Genomic DNA, 21570 nt, shown 5'->3' with positions numbered 1-21570 from the left:
TCAGGGTGGCTCAGAAAAGGTGCTCTTGATGATGATGATGATGATGATGATTGTGTACCCACCATCAGCGCAAGGATTACCTATGGCTGCGGAGTCATACCGGAAGGGAATGATCTACCTGATGGTTTGTTGTAGCAGGGTACACGCAGAATAATTTTGCCAAGTAGAACTAAAAAACCTAATAATTAGAATCAATTCTGTTATTGTATATTGAATCAATTCACCTGTTTGTTTACTTTAATGCTGCATATTTTTTTAAAAACTACAAACTTTTGAGTAGACCAAAAAAATGCATCTAGAGTTTAATTTCAAATGCATATTATTGTTGTTTGAATAATTTGATTTTGTAGAATCAAAAATAATGATCAGCTGAAATACAACCACTGTCATTTTTGTTTACAAGTCTAACAGAAAAAAGCATTGTGAAATTTTGAAGAACGAAGTGAACTGGATTATAAACCTTCTGTAAATGTAAATCGTCGTTTTCAAAATTTGTCACTGATTTTTTCCGTGTCAAACGGGCGAACACGTAGGTGGATTCGGACGATAAGAGTCGAATTGTGGTCAGTGCCGACAGGGCGAAATCGAAACGACATTCACTTTAGTACACACTGACATTTCTAATCTAGCGTATTTAGTGAAAAGCACCTATTTGCTATTCCAACATCACAAAAACAATCGATGTGTTTATGTGGGCCGCGTACAGTCTCAACGATCTATTGCAATATAGGACGCGAATGTAATTCAAATCTGAAAAGATAACATTAAGCCTCTCATCTTCTGGGCCCTATTACCTAGTATTAATTGCAGTAATCGCAGCGATAAACCTAGAGCACTATGATTGATGTGGTTGGAATAATATTCGCTCTGCTCGTAGCAGCTGGTGGGATTTTCGGCTATGTAAAAGCAGGTATGAAGCATTAAATGCATTAAATTTCTGTACAAATGATTTTGACCAACACGATACCACTAACATTTCATTGCAGGATCCCTTCCCTCACTGATAGCAGGCGTATCGTTCGGCATCCTACTGGGAGTGGGGGCGTATTTCAACTCCATCCAGGAACCAATCCCATTGATTCAAATAATCTTCCTGGTGCTGCTGGGTGGCCTCATGGGATTCCGCTGGATGCGAACGGGAAACTTTATGCCACCGGGAATGATCACAGTGCTGAGCGTGGCCGTATTGGTGTGGACATGCGTAATCTATCGAGACCACTTGCCGTTCGCTTCGAAACCGGAGGTTACTGATAATGTTCCCAAGGCTGACGAAACCGTCACCATGATGCAGTGAGCCAACATGCCCGTATAATTGACATCTCATCAGGAATCTACGCAAACTATGTGTTTGGGATAATTTTAGGATAATGTGACAACAGTAAGACTAATGTGTAACAGTAACATATGGATTGGTTCGCATAACAAGCTACCTATATACCTATAACTTCGTCGGTATCAATCATCGGACCTCCGAACAGAACAAATTTGAGATGCTATATTTTATAATCATATTTTGAATAGTAATAAAAAGGTTTCTTTCTGTAAGTAAAACATGGTTTACATTTTCGTATCCGACGATAAACCGATTGTTATGGGATGTTTTATTTGAAAAGATAATTAAATCAATAGCTGTATCAATTTCGCACTAAACCCCTCGTGTGCGTCTAATATCCCTTTATCATCGTGGCCAGATTCCAGTTCTGCTTGACGAAGCAGTTCGCATCCACTTGGACGCCATCGGTCGTGCAGACGGCTTGCGAATATTTGGGATCGCTTCGGCAATCGCGATACCACAGCACTTCCATTACGCTTCTGGTCAATTCGGAGGCCTTCTGCTTGTCCAATCCGGCGTAGGCAGTTGGATTTTCCGAGTACTCACGGAGCAGTGGCAGGGCCAGATGGGTACCATAGCCGGTCGCGACGACGTTGCTGGTGTAGGCGCGACCACGCAGATTCACGTGACCTAGGAAGGGCTCGCCGTCCTGCATTCCTCCAACGACGATGTCCAGATAGAGTGGTTTGAAGTCGCACCGACGGTTATACATCACGCGGGTGAGCCAATTGTAGAGGGATTTGGGTTTGAGCTCATTCTTATCTGCCAAGCACATATCATCGACCCTGGAAAGGTAGAAGTCGAGTGGCAAATTATATTAATAACATACTAGTCATGTTGAGTAACAAAACGTCTATAAATTGCGTCACACAAAACAAGTGCAAAAGTAGGATATTCATTTTAAACTTGTAGCGCTGCAGGGGTTGTCCGTGGTGGAAACGAATAGAGGCAGACGCGCCAATTTGGTCAAATTGGGGGGGCAAAACCATGTTTGCCACCCATAAGTTGGCGCCTATCAATAGAGGCAATCAAACCCACCGATTCTTCAACTTCAGCATAATCAACGTGTACAGCCAACACTCCGGAACACGACGTCAAGATCATCCTAGGATACCTAAACGCTCAGGTAGGATGGGAGGCAAAATTTATGTCGTTTTCGATTTTGCGGTGGTGCTACACCGCTTCGTGCTACAATTACTCTGACCACTACTAGATGGTGATGATTAAACTGCGTCCAAAACATTCATTAACAATGTCCAGTACCGGCAATACAACTAAGACCGACTGACGCATGTGGCTTCAGCATACGCACAGAACCTTGAGGCAGCGTTGGCAGACGAGGGCGATTTCAATGAGGCCTCTCTAGAGGACTACTGCTGGAGTACAGTAAAATCAGCCATGGGAACGTCCATAAATTACGTCACGCAAAAATTGGTCAGTTTCGACCCCCCCTCCCTCCTATGTCACAATTTTTGTATGGAACCTCTGAAAGTTTTGTATGGGTCGTCACACTTTGCTGAACCCCCCCTCCCCCCTTAAAGAGTGACGTAATTTATGGACGTCCCCCATCAACCACGCAATCGACAGCACCACCGGGTACGTAGAACGGTTAAAAGTTCAATATTGATTCGACGAAGACTGCAGAGCGATTTTTGAGAAGAGCGCTGCACGGGCGATAATACTGTAGCTGATAGAGACGTCTAGTCAAGTTAGAGTGCAAGTAACTAATGATGTTTTATTCATACATAATTCAACGCTTACTATGATCTAACATCCCCCCTTAAGCGGTAATTCCTAACATTTTTCTCTCTTCAAACAGCTTTGAATTTGGTACAGGTTTAGTAAAAATGTCGGCTGCCTGAAGGATCGATGATACATGGTTTAAACAAATTGCCCTAGATGCTAATTGTTCTCGTACATAATGGTGTCTTATGTCTATGTGCTTGCTTCTTGAAGAGTAGCCCACATCTTTCTCCGCCAGGCTGATGGCGCTCTTGTTGTCGCAGTTGATCGGTACTGACATTTCGGCGCCATGAAGCTCTTGACGGAATCCTCTCCACCAAGCCGCTTCCTGGGTAGCAGATGAAAGTGCCATATATTCGGCTTCGGTAGTAGACAGTGCTACCGTGGATTGCCTTTTCGAGCTCCATGAAACCGCACCGCCGCTCTGCATAAACACGTAGCCGGAAACTGAACGCCGAGTTTCAACGTCGTTTGCCCAATCTGCATCACTGTAGCCTTGGAAATCCTGCTCCGAATCAGCCCGGTACACTAGCTTGTGGTTTTTCGTCCCCTTCAGATATCGTAGAATACGCTTCGCTGCCGTCCAGTGTGCTGATCCCGGATCGTTACTGAAGCTGCTGACAACACTTACCGCGTAGCTGATATCAGGCCGAGAGCATTGTGCAACGAATTGCAAACCACCAACCAGCTCTTTGAACGGAATACTTTTCATCCTTTCCTTTTCTTCCACAGACTCCGGCTTCATCGCTTTGGTCAGCTTCTGATTGACGTCCAGGGGTGTCGATACTGGGTTTGACTCCTCCATCCGGAATCGCTTCAAAAGCTCATCAATATAATGCTCCTGGTCTATGGCTACCATGCCATCGGATCGTGTGACCCGCAGTCCCAGAATCTGCTTGACCTGCCCCATGTCCTTCATTTGGAATTCGGAACATAACTGCTGCTTCACCTGGTCCACTAGCGCTTGATTGTTGGAAAATAGTAGGAAGTCATCAACGTAAACGGATATGATGATAACCTTCCCATCCTCGAAACGATAATATACGCACGAGTCGTACATCGATCTCTGGAATCCAATCGCCTTGAGCTTTTCATCCAGCTTCTGGTTCCAGACGCGGCTGGCCTGCTTCAAGCCATAAAGTGCCTTCTTGAGACGGCATACCTTCGTCGGAGCTCGTTCGTCCCGAAATCCTTCCGGCTGCTCCATATAAATCTCCTCTCCGTGCAGCTCGCCCTGCAGGAAAGCAGTCACCGCATCCATTTGGTGCACCTGAAGATTGTGCTTGGCTGCCATCGCCAAGAGGTACCGCACGGTCGCATACCGTACCACGGGAGAGTAAGTCGCATCGTAGTCCACGCCTTTGACTTGTGAATATCCCTTTATCACGAGTCGAGCCTTATGCCGCCGGGTGGAAGTGTCGGCATTCGTCTTCAGCTTGAACACCCACTTGCTCTTGAGTGCTTTCCGACCTGCTGGTAGATCGACCAAGGACCACGTATCGTTATCGCACAACGATCGATGCTCGGACTTCATCGCTTCGATCCAGCAGTCACGATCTGGCCGTTCCAACGCCTGTTGGAATGTCTCTGGCTCCCCGGAAATCTGTGGAATAGATGACGACGGAAGCATACCGCTGCAGATCGAATTATTACTCCACTTGCCTTGGACTGGGCGCTCCCAGTCACTGTGCCCAGAATCGTGTTGCGGTCCAACATCTTCTTCCTTTTCGTGTGACGGGAGCGCAATGATGGACGACCTCGCTAGGTCTGGACGATTCTGTGAAAGTGCAAGATTCTGAGGAAGGATACTGTACGTCACCTTAAAGTCAGAATACTTGCCTGGTACCTTGCGCTCCCTCTCACTGCGCCTCGTGGTAGGTTGTGAAACGTTCCGAGTTAATTGCGGAGGGAGCGCAGTGGATTGCTGCACTACGACTGGATCACAGTCTTCTTCGTTGTCTTCGAAGGCGGCCACCGGAAATGGCACTGTTGTCGGATCCACATCTTCATTCATCTCGACATGTTCACGCTTCAGATCTTCACTCAGGATAACCACATCACGACTGACGAACACTTGCTTGGTCGCTGGGTCGTACACTCTGTAGCCTTTGGAGCAGTCGGCGTAGCCAACAAGAACACACGACCTGGATTTCGGATCCCATTTCTTCCGATTCACTTTTGGGACATACGCCATTGCACTCGACCCAAACACACGCAGGTTTGCAACATCTGGCTTCCTTCCGGTGAATTCTTCAATCGGTGTAACTTGCTTCCCCTTCGTCGGTGATCGGTTGATCAAATACACCGCCGTCGACGTCGCTTCAGCCCAAAATCGTTTGTCCAGACCAGAATCGAACAGCAAACATCTGGCTCGTTCTTCGATCGTCCGATTCATCCGCTCCGCGAGCCCGTTTTGCTGCGGATTATAGGCTACTGATGTCTCGTGGCGGATGCCACTTGTCTTCAGAAACTGCTGGAACTTGTTACCAACATATTCGGTTCCGTTGTCGGTCCGGAAGCGCTTGATGGACCTACCAGTCTGTTTCTCGACGTACGCTTTGAACTCAACGAATGCGTCAAAAGCTTCTCCTTTGGACTTCAGAAAATAGACGTGCGTCATACGGCTGGCATCGTCTATAAACGTGACGAAATATTTGCTTCCTCCTATCGATGGCTTCTCCATCGGTCCGCATAAATCCGAATGAACCAGGTCCAGTAGTTCACTCGATCGGTTGCCCATTGACTTGAACGGAAGTTTGTGGTGCTTACCTTCAGCACACCGGGCGCAGGCTGGAATATCGTTCCCACGGACGTCGATTCCAGTAACCATTGACGGCAAACGCTTCACGCTGTCCAAGTTGAGATGCCCGTATCGTCTGTGCCACAGTTCTAGATTATCGCCGGATTTCGCAACGCACGCTTTAGGTCGGTCATACTGCTTAAGCTTGTACAAACCGTCCTCCTCGGTACCGGTTGCGATGATTTCACCGGTGGATTCGCTGCTAACCTCGCAAGAGTCCTTCGAAAAACTCACACGATATCCTTTGTTGCAAATACGGCTTACCGAAAGCAAGTTGACCGCCAGGTCTGGAACAAACAGAACATCAGCGATATCTAGTGTGCTACACATACCTTCAACATCGGCATCCAGTTTGACCCTGCCGACGGCCGGAACAGGAACTTCGGTGGCATTCGCTACGAATATACTCTCCGTGACATCTCTCTTGTCGATCAGTGCCCGCTCGGATGTACACATGTGCCGCCCTGCTCCAGAATCCAGAATCCAATCTTCTTCCTCTAGCTTGGAATTCTTGCTTGCTAACAACGCCGTTTGCTTTCCGTGGAATCCTTTCTCGGGCTTTGACTTCGGTTTCGCTTGACATTCGGATGCGTAATGTCCCAGCTTCTCACACTTGAAGCATTTCACGTTGGACTTGTCCTTCTTCCTCAGCACCTTCTTCGAACGGGTGGCCAACGCACCAACAGTACCGCTTGACTTGCAATCTGTATCCATGGAGACGTCTTGCAAAATTTTAGATTTGACCATGTCCGCGGTGAGCTTGATCCCAGATGCATCGAGCCCCATAATCATTGGCTCGTATTGCTTCGGTAGTCCCATGAGCAGGATTAACGACAGCCATTCGTCGTCCAGCACGAACCCAATCTCTTCTAGCTTGTGGCTCGTTGACATGATTTCGTCGACGTACTCCTCTACGGACGAGCAATCTTCCAACTCCAGCCTGGTCAATTTCCGCAACAAGCTTATCTTCCGGTACCGCCCGCAATCTTGAAATGCCGTTTTCAAGCTGTTCCAGGCTTCCTTCGCTGTTTTGGACCGCTGGACGAGGCTATAGTTGTACGGCTCAATGCTGAGGCATATGGTTGCCAGCGCCCTGTCTGACAAATCCGGATCCACTTGAAAATCGTCCGGATGATCCACCGCGCGCCAGGTGCCCTCGCGGATCATCACCATGCGCATCGCAAAGGTCCACGTGACATAATTCTCCCGTCCTTTCAGCTTCTGCACTGCCGGAAGCGAGATGCTGCTGCTTGGGATTCTCGCCGCACTCCCCATCTGCGCGTACTGGTGCACATTTTCACCATGTCCTGCAGCCTGGTTTCCTGTGGGCTCCACAATATCGCCGGAACGCCGGGTCCGTGGCATCGCTTCGCTTCTTTTCTTCCTGCTTCGAGAAAAATTTTCACTTTCGGCCGATAACAACGACCGTTTCTATGGAAACATTCCCGGGCTCATAACCTGATAGAGACGTCTAGTCAAGTTAGAGTGCAAGTAACTAATGATGTTTTATTCATACATAATTCAACGCTTACTATGATCTAACAGTAGCATATAAATTGGTAGAACAAGGAATGATGCAAACAAAACCGGAAACCGCAGTCTCGCCGGGAAAATGCACCACCTGGAAGAAACGGAGCGGAACTGATATGCCGATCCCAAGAAACGCGGATGTTCTACCACAAGTACGGCTCCCACCTACACAGCGTAGAAAATCAGGACATTTCATGTATTTTTTTTGTCTGTATTAACGAGATTTTTAACCCTAGGCTAGTTCATCTCGGGACCCACGCTTTACTTCCCTTCCGAAGGGAGAACCCACATTTTGTGAGTATGTCGGGAGTGGGATTCGATCCCAGGTCCTCGGCGTGATAGCCTTGTGTTCTAACCACCACACTAGGTCCGCTCCATGTATTTTCACGAAAATGAGCAAAACATGGATTTGTTAAGCAATTTTGGCCAAAATCAGGACATGTCCTGCTAAATCATGGCGGATGGTAACCCTAGCGGACCGCAAGCTCAAGGCATCTTGCAATAGCTTCGTGTCGACATTTGCAGCGATAAAGAAGGGAGCCTCCTGACGGACGGACAGAAGGTGATTGAAAAGTGAAAGCAGCACTTCGATATGCACCTGAACAGCGTGGATAACGTAGGCAAGTCAACAAAGGAATCGACTACGTCAGTGCAGCAGTGAACGGAAATGATCCAACTCAAGCGGAGAAAAGTTTAGGATACCATTATTAAACAGCTCAACATAGCAGTTGGTATGGTAGAAAAGTTGACAACCTGCCTTCACCGGTTGATAGTCAGAATGTGGTAAAGGGATAATCTGCCTAATTCACAAGAAAGATAATCATTCAGAACTTTAAAGCGATTACCATTTTGAGTAATGCCTTCAAAACGCTATCCCTGATCATCTTCCGTCGTCTGTCACCTAAAACGAATGAGTTCGTGAAAAGTTATCAAGCCGGCTTTATCGACGGCTGGTCTACAACGGACCGGATTTTCGCCATACGGCAAGTCCTTCAGAAACGCCGCGAATGCCAGGTATCAACACACCACCTGTTCATCGATATCAATTCGGCATACACCAGTATCGAACGCACAGAGCTATAGACGAAAAGCTATTGACGAAATCCAATAAAACGGCTGCCCTTGGAAGCTGACCAGACTAATCAAAGCAACAATTAACGGTGCGCACAACTGCGTAAGGGTTTCGGGTGAACTATCCATTTTATTCAGGTCTCGCCGAGGACTGCGACAAGGTGACGGAATTTTAAGCCTACTCTTTAACGAAATCAGTTGAATTTGTGTGCTTTGCGGACCACAGAACATTTGGAATGATGACAGAGCTGTGTATTAGTATGGGACAAACATCAAATCCTCGCTCCAGTCGACTTTTTAGATCCCATATGAACTGTGCAAAATTTCAGCGCAATCGGTGAAACTATAATTTAGCGCAAGCGGTTCAAAGTTTTCATAGGATTTACTATGGGAAAAGTTACACTTTCAGATAAAAAATCCCAGAGGTCGCCCCTTGTCTCCTTAATTCAAATCGATCAACGTTTCTTGTAGAAAAATAATTCATGAAACTTTCCTTCGAAGACCGCAAAACAATTGGATGCTTGTGAAAAAAGTTGTTAATTTATTACCGATTAGTGATCCAACGAACGGCTTTTTGTTTTGTTTTATTAGCAGCACTGTAGCTGCTGCCTTGGCTGCTGCTGTTTCTGGGGGTGGTGATCAGGGTTGTGCAGTTTCAGGAGGGTCAATGTCGAATGACACTCGCTCTACCGATCACTTCATACGACAAACGCAGTCCATCAAAACGTAATCGATTCACGCAAAAGCCACTCAAGCCAACCCTCGTTCAATGCAGAGTCAACCACATCCAACAGCAGCGATCGTCTCTTGTTTTCGAACCACACGATGAAACACCGAAGCGAGTTTCTGTTCTACGCTTTGCATTCTATTCATAGGGCGTGCTATGTTTGTGTTTGCTGCGCCATGCAATACTACTTAACAAATTGACCCTCATCCTGGCATTTTCAGACGAGAGTCACCCAGCAGTGAGTGACATAGCTCTGCGGCGGAACGACGGTTAAGAAGCGTTCGGCTACTCAAGAGATTTGCAGAGAAAGAGCGTGGCGGCGGCAGCCACCGTATCAATGCGTTCGTCTCGAATGTGTTCGATAGCAACATAGAGACGGTCGGCTGTAGCGTTGATGGAGGAAGAAGGGCAATGTTGATGTTGCGGCTTTTTTGTGTTATGATGGTGATAATGCACAAGACTGGTGGTGATGCCTCCCGCCACCTTATGCAATAACGGCAGCAGCAGTGCTGCTGATAAAACAAAATAAAAAGCCGTTCGTTGGATCACTAATCGGTAATAAATCAATAACTTTTTTCACAAGCATCCAATTGTTTTGCTGTCTTCGAAGGAAAGTTTCATAATTGATTTTTCTACAAGAAACATTAATCGATTTGAATTAAGGAGACAAGGGACGACCTCTGGGATTTTTTATCTGAAAGTGTAACTTTTCCCATAGTAAATCCTATGAAAACTTTGAACCGCTTGCGCTAAATTATAGTTTCACCGATTGCGCTGAAATTTTGCACAGTTCATATGGGACCTAAATGGAATCTAAAAAGTCGACTGGAGCGAGGTTTTATTTTTTCCATACAAGCGTGTACCATACTACTGTGTATACGCCAAAAACGCAAAGCAGCAAAGGTCGGTATTGGCGGAGCCAGCTTTTTCTTTTTTCATACTCTCTCCCTTAAACATATACGAAAAGATAAAGATAGAAGAGGAGGTAGCTTGCGAAGTAACGTAGGGGCACCTTGGAGGTAGAGAAGGAATTTGTCTACCTTGAATCCTTATTGACAGCTGACAATAATGTAATTCGTGAAATACGAAGCCGTGTCATCAGTGAAAGTAGTCGTACGTAGTACTGGCTCAGAAGAAAGAACGATAAACCCCTGTATCATGTAGGTACAAAATACTTATACGGACACGAAACATGAACTTCAAAGAAGACCTGCAAGCACACGGCACTGAGTATTCAAACGACGCGTGCTAAGGACGATCTTCGGTGGTGCGTCGGAGAACAATGTGTGACGGTGAAGGATGAACGACAAGCTCGCTACACTCTGCGGCGAAGCCAGCATTCACTAACTGGAAGGATACGGTGGGTACTGATGGGTAGGGCATGTCGCAAGAATGCCGGACAACCCTGCAAAATGAATGTTCGCCATAGATCCGGACGATCCGATTAGTACATGAAGACCAGTTGGAACGTGATCTGTCAAGTCAAGCATCGGCCGTAAAAGAGGATGGATAGCGACAACCACAAACCGAGTATTAGGGCGTACTATGGGTGATTATGCGTCGGATGAGCTTAGATAATTCGCACAAGATTACAGTCAGATGTCCTGTGCAGCAGAATGACTACCTTCTGGTACAGAGTCGAAAAAAACTTTTGAGGGCATTCCAAAAGAAACTAATAGAATAATTTCGGATGGAATTAGTCCCAGAAGGAATTTCAAAAAGAATCCTAGCATTGGATGCTGGAGGAACTTTTGAGGAATTTCAGAAGAAACTCTTGGAAGGACCCAAGAGGGAACTTCTGTAGGAACCTCAAAAAAAATCTCAGATATAGCTCCCTGAACAATCAACGAAGGAAATGGTAGAGGGATCCTAGTATAAATTTGTGGGAAAATCCCGAAAGGAATTCCTGGAAGAATCTCGGAATTGAATTCTAGAGAAATTTCGGAAGGATTTTTGAAAAAATCCAGGAGCTTCTTCCTTCGGAAGGGAAGTAAAGTCCCGAGCTTAACTAGCCTAAAGGCTAAAAACAGATTAAAAATAAGAAATCCTGGGAGTACTTCCGAGGAATCCGGACAAGAGCTCTTGAAAGAATCCCAGACGGAATCGCAGAAGAAACTCTTGGAAGAACCCCACAGAGAGAACTCCTGAAGGAATCCCAAAAGAACGCCCGGAAGAGTCTCATCAAGAACTCCTAGGGAATTTCAGAAGAAACTCTTGGAGGAGTCGTAGTTTGGGTGAGCTACGCATTCAGAGAAAACATTGGATATTGGAGAAGAATGGTGGAGCGAAGAAAAACTGAAGCCGCGACTGCGTCAACGAAATTTCTAACAGACCAAGGAAACCGTAAACAACGACTTTTGCTTCTTTCTACAATATCTCACGTTCTGTGAAAGGGCGGATGTAAGCCGAAAGATAATAAGTCCACAAAGGTATGTGTAGCTCCTTTGAACAATAAAACTCATCTGAACCAGAAAAGTACTAGCAAAATAAATTAAACAAATTATTGCAATGAATTCGTAGCAGTAAAACCGATGAAGCTCTTAAGTTTGGCTTTACAATACTCAAATACTTACACTTTCTGATCGATATGCCGCTTGATGTACTGAAAATCGGCAAAATCTCCGCCAATTCCGATGATTGTTTTGTCGTTGATTTTGTACACACGATCAACGTCGTGGAAGCGGGCCAACGACCCGTAGGAGACCAGCTTATCGGCAGCAATCACCACACCGTTGGCAAACTTCAACCCTATCACGGACGTTCCCGTCGTAACCGGGGTGCTGCGGAAGAAACATTACCGACGAGTTGAAATGACTTGCGGAACTTCTCCCAATACGAGCAACAGTCGTCGTTTTGAGGTTAGACCCAAACAATCCGCCAACAGATTGCTCGATTCCAACGCAACGCTATTTTCCCGGAGATACTTACTAGGATCGCTGGGTGCCATACTCGCCGGGTGTTTCCGACTTGGCAGAAACGGCCCCATTGCCGGCGTGAAATCCGGGGAAATTGTAGAACGCTCCTGGGCTCGGTCCGTTGCTCCAGAAGGGGCCGGCGCTAACAGCCTGCATTGGGTACATGGTTTCGGCAAATGGAATTGCAACTATTCACTGCACGATTAACTTTTTATTGTGGACACAAATAATTCGTTCAATGCAAGCCTTTTACGAGGAAAAATGTTCAATCGAAATTCACTGCACTGTGCGGCCAAGCAAAAGTGGATGAGTTTACATATTTTGTTGACGGCGTTTGACGTTTGAGAATGAGTAAATTTTAGCACATGTTTAGTACATCGAGTGGTATCGGTTTCTATGCCGACAATTCGCCGTTAAAATTTGATTGCATGTGCACTGAAAAACAAAATAACCTTAAATTGGGTTTTAAATGTGAATCCAGATTTTTTATTTATGCCCACAAAACAACAATTTGATATAGTGGTTTCGCAGCACGGTGTCACGAACACTAATGCAAATCTACTGGTTGAAAATATGCCCATTTGATTTTGTGGGAACAGCTGATCTTTGTTTACTATTTTCAACCAGTAACTCAAGTGGTGTTCGTGTAATGCAGCGTGTACGTACACGCAACACTTCTAAAAGCAGAAACCACTATTGTATTGTGCATCCTACCCGGATAAAACCTAACCATAGGGTGTTTGGTGAAAACCATTCCACAAAACCAATTTTGTGGTGATGGTGAACAGTGTAGTTTGTTTCTGCAGTGCAGTGCTATTTTAATTAAATTTTCGTGTGAAATAGTGGATTTGCCGCTAGAAATTTATTTCTACAGCGAGCATAATAGTGTTTTGAAACAGGATAAGTAGGAGGCAAATTGTCTCGAGTGCTTGTTCTTGTATAATTGTGCATTTATTTTTGCCCCAGCGCTGGCTGGCGGCTGGTAAATTTTTGATTTATTGTGTTGTCTCATCTGTGTTAGCGTTGCGTGCGTGTTTGTCTGTTGTATCGTGTATGTGGTAAGCTATACGAGATGGCTGAGTGTGTTTGCGGTAGTGCCATACTACCGTCGGACATACCGACTGCATGCTCGAGGTGTTCTAGAGTGTACCATTACAAGTGCACTCCTCTGACGAAAGCTGTAGCAAAGCTAGTCAGTGAGAACGAAAATCTGGAATTCAATTGTGGTGATTGTAGGATCTAACACTACGCATAGAAATGGAGATTGTAAAGATCATAGTAGGCATTGACACGATGAGGCAGTTAGGCTTGGTGGATGACAGGAAGTGGAACAATAATAAACACGGAGTGCGAGTTCATGAATATTATTTAAACTTTAGTTATTCTTAATTCATACCAACTCCGAATATCTCGTACTCTACAAATGGCGACGAGGATAAACAGTGAAAGACGTATAAATCAAAGTGATAATTTCATTCCCCTGCGCTGTCTGCGTCTTAGTGTTGTTCAAAGATGAGTGGCGATGCCGGACAGCGTGTTGACTTTTGAATCTGGTTCATAAGCAATTATGAATGCAAGTGCTCTTTATATTTTCAATGTTTAGACTGAATAATGATTGATTCCAAAGTGAAAGCAATGTATTAATGGAGGTAGGTGTATAGTTAGTATTTGAGAACAAATGTTAACGTGACAACGGGATTAGCAATACATTCAAATCTGTAGTGTGCAGGCGCAACTGGATAGGGTTTTATTCAAACATTTTAAAAACGATAGTACTGCACTGGATACGCACGGGTAAGCTTTACAAATGTTATTCTTTGCAATTCATTCTATTTGATAATTGGTGATTGAGGTAATGAGCAAATTAATATGTTAGCTAGAGGGGTTTATATCGTTCAACTCCGAAGAACATTATTTCTTTACATTTTTGTAAATTATTTACATTCTATTTACCCATGAGTGAACTAATGATAAGTCTCAATATCGGTATGAAAATAAGAGGAAGTTATTTTAGTCTATGCTTAATGAAGGGGTCATTGCACTGATTATCTCTTATTTTCTGTTGCAACCTGAAAAAGGCTGTAAATGAGCTTGGGATAATGGCAAGTTATATATAAGTTTTAACATGTTTTATGTAGGAATGAAGTTTATGGCAGCTGTAAATAAAAAATGCCATAAACATGTCTACTGAAGAGCCTAAAAGTATCTTGGAAATTAATTAGGATTGTTCTTTTAATAATAGTTTTGTTACAAGACTAACAAATAAAATATGAGTATGATGTTGTTTTGCAGGAAGTGTTGAGCTCATGTTACTTAATTAACAATAATTTGAAATTATGAAAATAACTCGTGATGAAAATTATGTCCATGCAGAGAGTGACGATCACTGACGGGTTCGATTCCCGATTGATCCAGAAACTTTTTATAAAGGAAATTTCCAAGATTGCCTGGGGCATACAGTATTTTAGTTTCTGCCACTCGATATACACATGGAAAATGGTCATTAGCAGAGGAAGCTGTCAGTTAATAATTGTGGAAGTGCTCCTTTCTATTAAAAAAATAAATTAAAAAAAAAAAACCTGTACAGGGGCTTGCTTTAGTTAAATAAATCAGTAATTGGGTTACAATAAACTGATTTGCATGCATGAATTGGAATGAACCATGGTTTTGTAGTAACGTTTAAACGTTATTCAAGGATTGAAACTAGCCAGTACGATTAATAAGGATGAATGAGTAGTGTTCAAAGTTTTAGAAGAATGCATTATCGTTTACGGACTAAAATAAATCATTTGAGAATTTGAGATGAAGTACGTGTACTGATTAGAATAAATCATTGCATTCGTGTATTAGAATGCATTAGTTGTGTTTACGGATTTATATGAATGAATGAGTAGCGACCGATCATAGATTAGAAAGAGTGAATATTTTTAATATCGTAACCTTCAGCCACTGGCTGGTTAGAAAGAGTGAATTGCGTTTATGATTTGATGTGTAATTTATTTTGTCTACAGATATGAATCCGCTATTTGAGTTTATTGATTTAAACTTATCCAGGTACGATCAAGTATGGGAATTGATTAGTGGTGTTTGTGGATTAATTTGGATGAGTAGTTTTCATGATCAGAAAGAATTATTGGAGTTCTTAATTCTTGAAACCGAACCAGTTGCGTTCGAAGGATTGGTGAAATCGAACCAGTAGCGTTCGAAGGATTGTTGAAATCGAACCAGTAGCGTTCGAAGGATTGCTGAAATCGAACCAGTAGCGTTCGAAGGATTGCTGAAATCGAACCAGTTGCGTTCGAAGGAATATTGAAATCGAACCTGTAGCGTTCGAAGGATTGTTGAAATCGAACCAGTAGCGTTCGAAGGATTGCTGAAATCGAACCAGTAGCGTTCGAAGGATTGCTGAAATCGAACCAGTTGCGTTCGAAGGAATATTGAAATCGAACCAGTAGCGTTCGAAGGATTGTTGAAATCGAACCAGTTGCGTTCGAAGGAATATTGAAATCGAACCAGTTGCGTTCGAAGGATTGCTAAAATCGAACCAGTTGCGTTCGAAGGATTGCTGAAATCGAACCAGTTGCGTTCGAAGGAATATTGAAATCGAACCAGTTGCGTTCGAAGGATTGCTGAAATCGAACCAGTTGCGTTCGAAGGAATATTGAAATCGAACCAGTTGCGTTCGAAGGATTGCTGAAATCGAACCAGTTGCGTTCGAAGGAATATTGAAATCGAACCTGTAGCGTTCGAAGGATTGTTGAAATCGAACCAGTAGCGTTCGAAGGATTGCTGAAATCGAACCAGTTGCGTTCGAAGGAATATTGAAATCGAACCAGTTGCGTTCGAAGGACTGTTGACATCAAACCAGTAGCGTTCGAAGGATTGTTGAAATCGAACCAGTAGCGTTGAAAGATCGTTGACATCGAACCAATTGCGTTCGAAGGATTATTGACATCGAACCAGTAGCGTTTGAAGGATCGTTGAAATCGAACTAGTTGCGTTCGAAGGATTGTTGAAATTGAACCAGTAGCGTTCGAAGGATTGTTGACATCGAACCAGTTGCGTTCAAAAAAAAAAAAATTGTTGAAACCGAACTAGCAGAAGTCTAAGGAATGTTGTAATCGAACCTCTAGCGTTCACAGCAGTTGTTGAAATCGAACCAGTATCGCTCAAAGGATTGTTGCGATTGAACTAGTAGCGTTTGAAGGAGTTGTGAAATTAAGCCAGTAAGGTTAGAAGAAGTGTTGAAAACCAACTAGCGTTGTTCGAAAAATGTTTGAAATCAAATCAGCAGCAGTAGAAAAAGTTGCTGGTGTCAAACCAGTAGCGGTCGAAAGATTATTGTATTCAAATCAGTAGCTTTTAAGGATTGTAACTGAGACTATATTGTCTATCCGGTTGGAATCCAGACCGACATTCAATCAAAAATTGCCATTTTCTTGGTCCACAAGTGTCGCAACTGTTTCGCATCTAGTGCGCTGTGTTGCTGACAACAACGGGAAGGATGCGCACTACCTTTGACATGATAAAAAAACGTCGCGAGTTGGGTCGCGTCGCGACTTGATTGTGCGAAGTCCGGTTTGGTGGCGGCCCGACAATAGCATTAGGAGAATAGATGTTGAACCTGTAGTGTTCAAAAAAAACTACTGTTGAACAAATAGTGTTCATTGGATTGTGGAAATAGAACCAATAGTGTTAAAAAAAGAAATGAGTTTATTTAAATTAGTATCATTTCAAACGAAAGTATTCCCTATTTTGTATTTCATATTTTGAACCAATAGTTTGACCAAAGGCTTGTTGATGTATTGTTCAAGAGATTATTGTGATTAAACCAATAGACCATTCCCGTCAAAAATTTTTATGTGCTCTACGGCTTTCCGACAATTTATTGAGCAAACTTTCCCAAAGAACCCATATGTTTTGAAGCCCCTAACTATTGAAAAACATTGAAAAACCTGCGAAGTAGCACTTTAGCCCTATAGTCTCCTATATTATATTTTTTCGCAAAACCCAATGAACCCCTTTCTCCTCTACGGCTTTTTGGAGAGATGCGGAGAATTTTCAATCAGCTGGCTGTCAAAAATGACGTTTGATATTTTTTGTTTTGATCTGCCGGTCTGACCATAAAAAAAAGATAAAAACTAGTCCCTTTTTTTTGTCGAAGCTGCAAAAGCAGCTTTTTGCCACGAAATTCACGAATTCCGCAAAAACAGAAGAGGCGCATCATTGTCTGCTCCGAAAGGTAACAACAGAAAGGATGCCGTCAGGAGTACAAGAAGTCCTGCCCGGTGTTCAGGTGGACAAGCTGCATCGTTTGCCTATTTCCCGCCCGAGACAAGTGCTAGGACTGGTCGGTCAGTACAATATCAGCAAATCCACCACGCTGAAGATTTTGGCCTGCAAGTTGAAGACCAATCTGGGCCGTTAGGCCGATATTCTGGGTTGGCACGACATCATGGCCCACTCCCGAAGCGAAGCAGAACTACTTTACCAAGATTTAAGACATTCTACAGGCGCTGATCAAGCGGTACTCCCCGCTGTCGATGCACTTGCGGTTGAGCTAGCTGGCGAGTTGCCAAAAAAATCCTGTCTTGGGTGCGACATCGGAGCTTGGTGGGACTTCGAGGCATGATGCTGGTGTACTTCCTGGTACTGGTGTAGGAAAAGGAAAGTGCATCTTCCGGGGTAGAACCAGGTTTCGCTTGCTCGGGTCATGCACGCTGCATTCCCATTTATTGCCCGAATGTTGCGCCACAAGGGCTTTCCCTGATCCATGCTGATGCTGCTGGCTGATATTGAGGACATGCATTTGATGAACGGCTGCCTTTGATGAAGCTGTGGCTGCACTATACTCCCGAAATCGTTCCGGATCATGCAATCTAATTACTTCTATTAGCCGACTGTTGAAGGACGAAGCCGTCGTAGGTGCTGCCGAGTGCCGAAGTCGGAGCCGATCCGAAAAAGAAACTGCTGTAGTTATTGTAATTGGCGCATGCTATTGTTGGGTATTGCTTCCGGTTTTAAATCAGGCTTGGGAGTTTTGCAGGAAAAACATTTCGCACCATGCATTCTCACTTGTTAAGATGCGTGTGAAGTAGCATGACAGCTTAGCTTGATCGTCTCGTTTTGGTGTCCTATTCAAGCCACCTGGCCGTAATGTGACAATGTGGGTAATGTGGCACGAAACGCGCATATTAATAAATAAAATCTTCATATTTAACAGTATAAAGTTTTGTTATTTTACTCAAAAGTTTGCATTCCCATTTTAATCCAGAAAACCAAAAAGAGCTGTGGATTTGCACAAATCCCAAAGGACTCAACTACGTCAGTACCTACACAAACATGAAAGCAATAACTAAGTAAGAGCTAGAGTAATTCTTAAAGTTGTGCGACACCTCGCAACCTGGGAGGACATGGTAGACCTCATTGGGTCTACCTTGGTAAACCTTCTGAGCGACAATTCTAAATAGAATGGGAGAATACATCGAAGAACCACTAGAGTAATTCTCAAAGTTTTACTTGTATTACGTTACCTCGCAACCTTGGAGGACTTGGTAAACCTTCTGAGCGACAAATTCTAGCATAATGGAAAAATATCTCGAAGAACCACTGGTGTGATTCTCGAAGTTCTACGTGTTTTGTGTTACCTTGCAACCTGGGAGGACTTGGTAAACCTTCTGAGCGACAATTCTAAATTGAATGGAAGAATATCTCGAAGAATCACTCGAATAATTCTCGAAGTTCTAAGTGTTTTACGTTACCTCGCAACCTTGGAGGACTTGGTAAACCTTCTGAGCGACAATTCTAAATAGAATGGAAGAATCACTCGAATAATTCTCGAAGTTCTAAGTGTTTTGCGTTACCTCGCAACCTTGGAGGACTTGGTATTGGGTTTCTTGCCAACGTTTAGACTACTGTGATAATTTGAGAATCCTCTGAATCATCATTTTCCAGCGGCTTTTCACACTAATCAAATTTATTTTGTTTACCTGTTGTGCATCCGACGTCCCTGTCACGAACTCAACCGAATTTGTGTATGCCAGCCGCTGCGAAGTCGTGTGCGAAATTCGACTGTGATGATAATGAATTTCGGGCGAGTCTAAATGGGTGCAAATGTCGCAATAAACCTTCTGAGCGACAATTTCAAATATAATGGAAGAATATATTGAAAAACCACTAGAGTAGTTCGCTAAGTTCTAAGTGTTTTGCGTTACCTCGCAACCTTGGAGGACTTGGTGAACCTTCTGAGCGACAATTCTAGAATGGGAGAATATCTCGAAGAACCACTAGAGTAATTCTCAAAGTTCTACGTGTATTACGTTACCTCGCAACCTTGGAGGACTTGGTAAACCTTCTGAGCGACAAATTCTAGCATAATGGAAAAATATCTCGAAGAACCACTGGTGTGATTCTCGAAGTTCTACGTGTTTTGTGTTACCTTGCAACCTGGGAGGACTTGGTAAACCTTCTGAGCGACAATTCTAAATTGAATGGAAGAATATCTCGAATAATTCTCGAAGTTCTAAGTGTTTTACGTTACCTCGCAACCTTGGAGGACTTGGTAAACCTTCTGAGCGACAATTCTAAATAGAATGGAAGAATCACTCGAATAATTCTCGAAGTTCTAAGTGTTTTACGTTACCTCGCAACCTTGGAGAACTTGGTAAACCTTCTGAGCGACAAATTCTAGCATAATGGAAAAATATCTATATATATGGTGATTCTCGAAGTTCTACGTGTTTTGCGTTACCTCGCAACCCGGGAGGACTTGATAAACCTTCGGAGCGACAAATTCTAGAGTAGTTCGCTAAGTTCTAAGTGTTTTACGTTACCTCGCAACCTGGGAGGACTTGGTAAACCTTCTGAGCGACAATTCTAAATAGAATGGGAGAATATCTCGAAGAACCACTAGAGTAGTTCGCTAAGTTCTAAGTGTTTTGCGTTACCTCGCAACCTTGGAGAACTTGGTAAACCTTCTGAGCGACAAATTCTAGCATAATGGAAAAATATCTCGAAGAACCACTGGAGTGATTCTCGAAGTTCTACGTGTTTTGCGTTACCTCGCAACCCGGGAGGACTTGATAAACCTTCGGAGCGACAAATTCTGGCATAATGTAAGAATATTTCGAAGAACCACTGGGGTGATTCTCTAAGTTCTGGGTGTTTTGCGTTACCTCGCAACCTGGGAGGATGTGGTAGACCTTCTGAGCGATAATTCCAAATATAATGGAAGAATATCTCGAAGAATCACTCGAATAATTCTCGAAGTTCTACGTGTTTTGCGTTACCTCGCAACCTGGGAGGACTTGGTAAACCTTCTGAGCGACAATTCTAAATAGAATGGGAGAATATCTCAAAGAACCACTAGAGTAATTCTCCAAGTTCTACGTGTTTTACGTTACCTCGCAACCTGGGAGGACTTGGTAAACCTTCTTAGCGACAATTTTAAATATAATGGAAGAATATCTCGAAGAACCACTAGAGTAGTTCGCTAAGTTCTAAGTGTTTTACGTTACCTCGCAACCTGGGAGGACTTGGTAAACCTTCTGAGCGACAATTCTAAATAGAATGGGAGAATATCTCGAAGAACCACTAGAGTAGTTCGCTAAGTTCTAAGTGTTTTGCGTTACCTCGCAACCTTGGAGAACTTGGTAAACCTTCTGAGCGACAAATTCTAGCATAATGGAAAAATATCTCGAAGAACCACTGGAGTGATTCTCGAAGTTCTACGTGTTTTGCGTTACCTCGCAACCCGGGAGGACTTGATAAACCTTCGGAGCGACAAATTCTGGCATAATGTAAAAATATTTCGAAGAACCACTGGGGTGATTCTCTAAGTTCTGGGTGTTTTGCGTTACCTCGCAACCTGGGAGGATGTGGTAGACCTTCTGAGCGATAATTCCAAATATAATGGAAGAATATCTCGAAGAATCACTCGAATAATTCTCGAAGTTCTACGTGTTTTGCGTTACCTTGCAACCTGAGAGGACATGGTGGACCATTTAAGTGACAAATTCTGATATTAATAATGTAAGATTTTGTGTAGAACAACTTTGGTAATTCAAAAAGTTTTAAGTGTGTTACGATTTTTAAATATGCGATGAACCATGTTTTTTTTTTGACTACTTACCTGTTATAATATAAAAAAGTTTACCTTTTAGACTGGGAACGTTCGTTTAAATATATGGATGGATATACTTACCCCGCTTGCATTAACTGTATGAGAATACTGATGTACGACGTCCTTCGTTTGGTTTTGGATAAGAGACTTTGGACCTTTGTTTTGATAAAAGTACACCGGGCCAAGTTTAAATGGGTGGATCAAGCTGAAATGCGAAGTTATGAAAAAAGAATCCAATACAATTTGAAAATTTATCCTTTACTAAAAGATTGTTGATTCAAAAACTATTTGATATGACATTCTAATAGTTTATCATGATTAGATAACATC

The 21570-nt window shown here is 43.4% G+C and overlaps 2 protein-coding genes across 2 annotated transcripts; one reads left to right on the top strand and one right to left on the bottom strand.

Moving 5' to 3' along the window:
• Positions 1–668: 668 nt before the first annotated feature.
• LOC134284212 (transmembrane protein 14 homolog) lies at positions 669–1551 on the top strand. Its single transcript, XM_062842836.1, has 2 exons — positions 669–910; positions 987–1551. The coding sequence occupies exons 1-2, from the start codon at positions 838–840 to the stop codon at positions 1292–1294; spliced, it is 381 nt and encodes a 126-aa protein (XP_062698820.1). The 5' UTR covers positions 669–837; the 3' UTR covers positions 1295–1551.
• A 5-nt stretch (positions 1552–1556) lies between these two features.
• LOC134283989 (proteasome subunit beta type-4-like) lies at positions 1557–12453 on the bottom strand. The gene is made up of 3 exons (XM_062842835.1): positions 12133–12453; positions 11778–11984; positions 1557–2118 (listed from the first exon to the last, which is right to left on the bottom strand). The coding sequence occupies exons 1-3, from the start codon at positions 12282–12284 to the stop codon at positions 1665–1667; spliced, it is 813 nt and encodes a 270-aa protein (XP_062698819.1). The 5' UTR covers positions 12285–12453; the 3' UTR covers positions 1557–1664.
• Positions 12454–21570: the final 9117 nt, after the last annotated feature.

The sequence above is a fragment of the Aedes albopictus genome, chromosome 3, assembly GCF_035046485.1.
Source record: "Aedes albopictus strain Foshan chromosome 3, AalbF5, whole genome shotgun sequence".
Taxonomy (NCBI): Eukaryota; Metazoa; Arthropoda; class Insecta; order Diptera; family Culicidae; genus Aedes; species Aedes albopictus.
The sequence above is the reverse complement of the archived record's forward strand: the minus strand, read 5'-3'. Positions and strand labels throughout refer to the sequence as shown.

Excerpts from the sequence above, each read along its gene's own strand:
- LOC134284212 (XM_062842836.1), top strand. The coding sequence starts at position 838 with ATGATTGATGTGGTTGGAATAATATTCGCTCTGCTCGTAGCAGCTGGT. Across the intron at positions 911-986 it reads TTTCGGCTATGTAAAAGCAG|GATCCCTTCCCTCACTGATA; the intron begins GTATGAAGCATT and ends ATTTCATTGCAG.
- LOC134283989 (XM_062842835.1), bottom strand. The coding sequence starts at position 12,284 with ATGTACCCAATGCAGGCTGTTAGCGCCGGCCCCTTCTGGAGCAACGGA. Across the intron at positions 11,985-12,132 it reads TATGGCACCCAGCGATCCTA|CACCCCGGTTACGACGGGAA; the intron begins GTAAGTATCTCC and ends TTTCTTCCGCAG. Across the intron at positions 2,119-11,777 it reads CGGCATATCGATCAGAAAGT|GGTCGATGATATGTGCTTGG; the intron begins GTAAGTATTTGA and ends CTACCTTTCCAG.